This window comes from Heterodontus francisci, chromosome 9 (genome assembly GCF_036365525.1).
Source record: "Heterodontus francisci isolate sHetFra1 chromosome 9, sHetFra1.hap1, whole genome shotgun sequence".
In the NCBI taxonomy this organism is placed as follows: domain Eukaryota; kingdom Metazoa; phylum Chordata; class Chondrichthyes; order Heterodontiformes; family Heterodontidae; genus Heterodontus; species Heterodontus francisci.
This window is the reverse complement of record NC_090379.1, coordinates 30,336,384-30,338,848: the sequence shown is the minus strand read 5'-3', so window position 1 is coordinate 30,338,848 and position 2,465 is coordinate 30,336,384. Positions and strand designations below refer to the sequence as shown.

The 2,465-nt window shown below is 57.0% G+C and overlaps 1 protein-coding gene across 1 annotated transcript; it reads left to right on the top strand.

The window, feature by feature from the left end:
• Nucleotides 1–501: 501 nt before the first annotated feature.
• Nucleotides 502–1,242, top strand: LOC137373319 (octapeptide-repeat protein T2-like). Its single transcript, XM_068038143.1, has one exon. The coding sequence runs from the start codon at nucleotides 502–504 to the stop codon at nucleotides 1,240–1,242; it is 741 nt and encodes a 246-aa protein (XP_067894244.1).
• Nucleotides 1,243–2,465: the final 1,223 nt, after the last annotated feature.

Genomic DNA, 2,465 nt, shown 5'->3' with positions numbered 1-2,465 from the left:
GGAAAAGGGCAAGGCCGGGAGTGGAGCAGGGAAAAGGGCAAGGCCGGGAATGGAGCAGGGAAAAGTGCGAGGCCGGGAGTGGAGCAGGGAAAAGGGCGAGGCCGGGAATGGAGTTGGGAAAAGGGCGAGGCCGGGAGTGGAGCAGGGAAAAGGGCGAGGCCGGGAATGGAGTAGGGAAAAGGGCGAGGCCGGGAGTGGAGCAGGGAAAAAGGCGAGGCCGGGAGTGGAGCTGTGAAATGGGTGAGGCCGGGAATGGAGCAGAGAAAAGGGCGAGGCCGGGAGTGGAGCAGGGAAAAGGGCGAGGCCGGGAATGGAGTAGAGAAAAGGGCGAGGCCGGGAGTGGAGCAGGGAAAAGGGCGAGGCCGGGAGTGGAGCTGTGAAATGGGCGAGGCCGGGAATGGAGCAGGGAAAAGGACGAGGCTGGGAATGGAGTAGGGAAAAGGATGAGGCCGGGAATGGAGCAGGGAAAAGGGCGAGGCTGGGAATGGAGCAGGGAAAAGGATGAGGCCAGGAATGCAGCAGGGTAAAGGGCGAGGCTCGCAGGGAAGCATGGAAAAGGGCAAGGCCGGGAATAGAGCAGGGAAAAGTGCGAGGCCGGGAGTGGAGCAGGGAAAAGGGCGAGGCCAGGAATGGAAAAGGGAAAAGGGCGAGGCCGGGAGTGGAGCAGAGAAAAGGGCGAAGCCGGGAATGGAGCAGGGAAAAGGACGAGGCTGGGAATGGAGTAGGGAAAAGGGCGAGGCCGAGAATGGAGCAGGGAAAAGGATGAGGCCAGGAATGCAGCAGGGAAAAGGTCGAGGCTGGCAGGGAAGCATGGAAAAGGGCGAGGCCGGGAATGGGGCAGGGAAAAGGATGAGGCCAGGAATGCAGCAGCGAAAAGGGCGAGGTTGGCAGGGAAGCATGGAAAAGGGCAAGGCCGGGAATAGAGCAAGGAAAAGTGCGAGGCCGGGAGTCGAGCAGGGAAAAGGGCGAGGCCGGGAATGGAAAAGGGAAAAGGGCGAGGCCGGGAGTGGAGCAGAGAAAAGGGCGAAGCCGGGAATGGAGCAGGGAAAAGGACGAGGCTGGGAATGGAGTAGGGAAAAGGGCGAGGCCGAGAATGGAGCAGGGACAAGGATGAGGCCAGGAATGCAACAGGGAAAAGGTCGAGGCTGGCAGGGAAGCATGGAAAAGGGCGAGGCCGGGAATGGGGCAGGGAAAAGGATGAGGCCAGGAATGCAGCAGCGAAAAGGGCGAGGTTGGCAGTGAAGCATGGAAAAGGGTGAGGCCGGGAATGGAGCTCTGAAGAGGGTGAGGCGGGAATGGAGCAGTGAAAAGGGCGAGGCCAGGAATGGAGCAGTGAAAAGGGCCAGGCCGAGAATGGAGCAGGGAAAAGGGAGAGGCCGGGAATGGAGCAGTGAAAAGGGCCAGGCCGGGAATGGAGCAGGGAAAAGGGCGAGGCCGGGGAAGGAGCAGTGAAAAGGGAGAGGCCAGGAATGGAAGAGGGAAAAGGGCAAGGCGGGAATGGTGCAATGAATAAGGTGAGGCCAGGAATGGGAAAAGGGCGAGGCGGGAATGGAGCAGTGAAAAAGGCGAGACGGGAATGGAACAGGGAAAAGGGTGAGGCGGGAATGGAGCAGTGAAGTGGGCGAGGCACGAATGGAGCAGGGAAAAGGGCGAGGCGGGAATGGAGCAGTGAAGAGGGCGAGGCGGGAATGGAGCAGCGAAATGGATGAGGCCAGGAATGGAGCACGGAAAAGGGCGAGGTCGGGATTGGAGCAGTGAAAAGGGCGAGGCCAGGAATGGAGCAGGGAAGAGGGCGAGGCTGGGAATGAAGCACTGAAAAGAGCAAGGCCAGAAATGGAGCAGGGAACAGGGCTAGGCCGGGAATGGAGCAGGGAAAAGGACGAGGCCGGGAATGAAGCACTGAAAAGGGTGAGGCCGGGAATGGAGCAGGGAAAAGGGCGTGGCTGGGAATGGAGCATGGAAAAAGTGTGTGGTTGGGAATGAAGCATGGAAAAGCGCGAGCCGGGAATGGAGCAGGGAAAAGGGTGAGGCCAGGAATGAAGCGAAGCTCTGAAAAGGGTGAGTCTGCATTGGAATTTGGGATATTAGGGTCATCAACCCTTTAACTCCTTATTCTTAAGTTCCGAAATGATTGGTGGCGGTGGTAATATTTTATTCAGTATAGGTATGACTTGACACATTCTAATGTCTGAGCAATAGTATCAAAGTGCAACAATTATGCCTTGTGTAGAAGTGGGGAATGAAAAGGAATGTGGTAGTCGTAGGGGACAGTATAGTCAGAGGGTTAGATACTGTTCTCTGTAGCCACGATTGTTCTGAAGGTTGTGTTGTTCATCGTTACAGACAGAGACGAGAGTAAACTGATGTCCCAGTTCTCTTCCCTTTACTGTCCGCAATCAGTGTGTTTTGTTTTTAAAAAGGGAGATGTGTGCGTTTCTGAACCTTTGAGTGTGTGGCCAGTTTGA

Excerpts from the sequence above, each read along its gene's own strand:
- LOC137373319 (XM_068038143.1), top strand. The coding sequence starts at position 502 with ATGAGGCCAGGAATGCAGCAGGGTAAAGGGCGAGGCTCGCAGGGAAGC.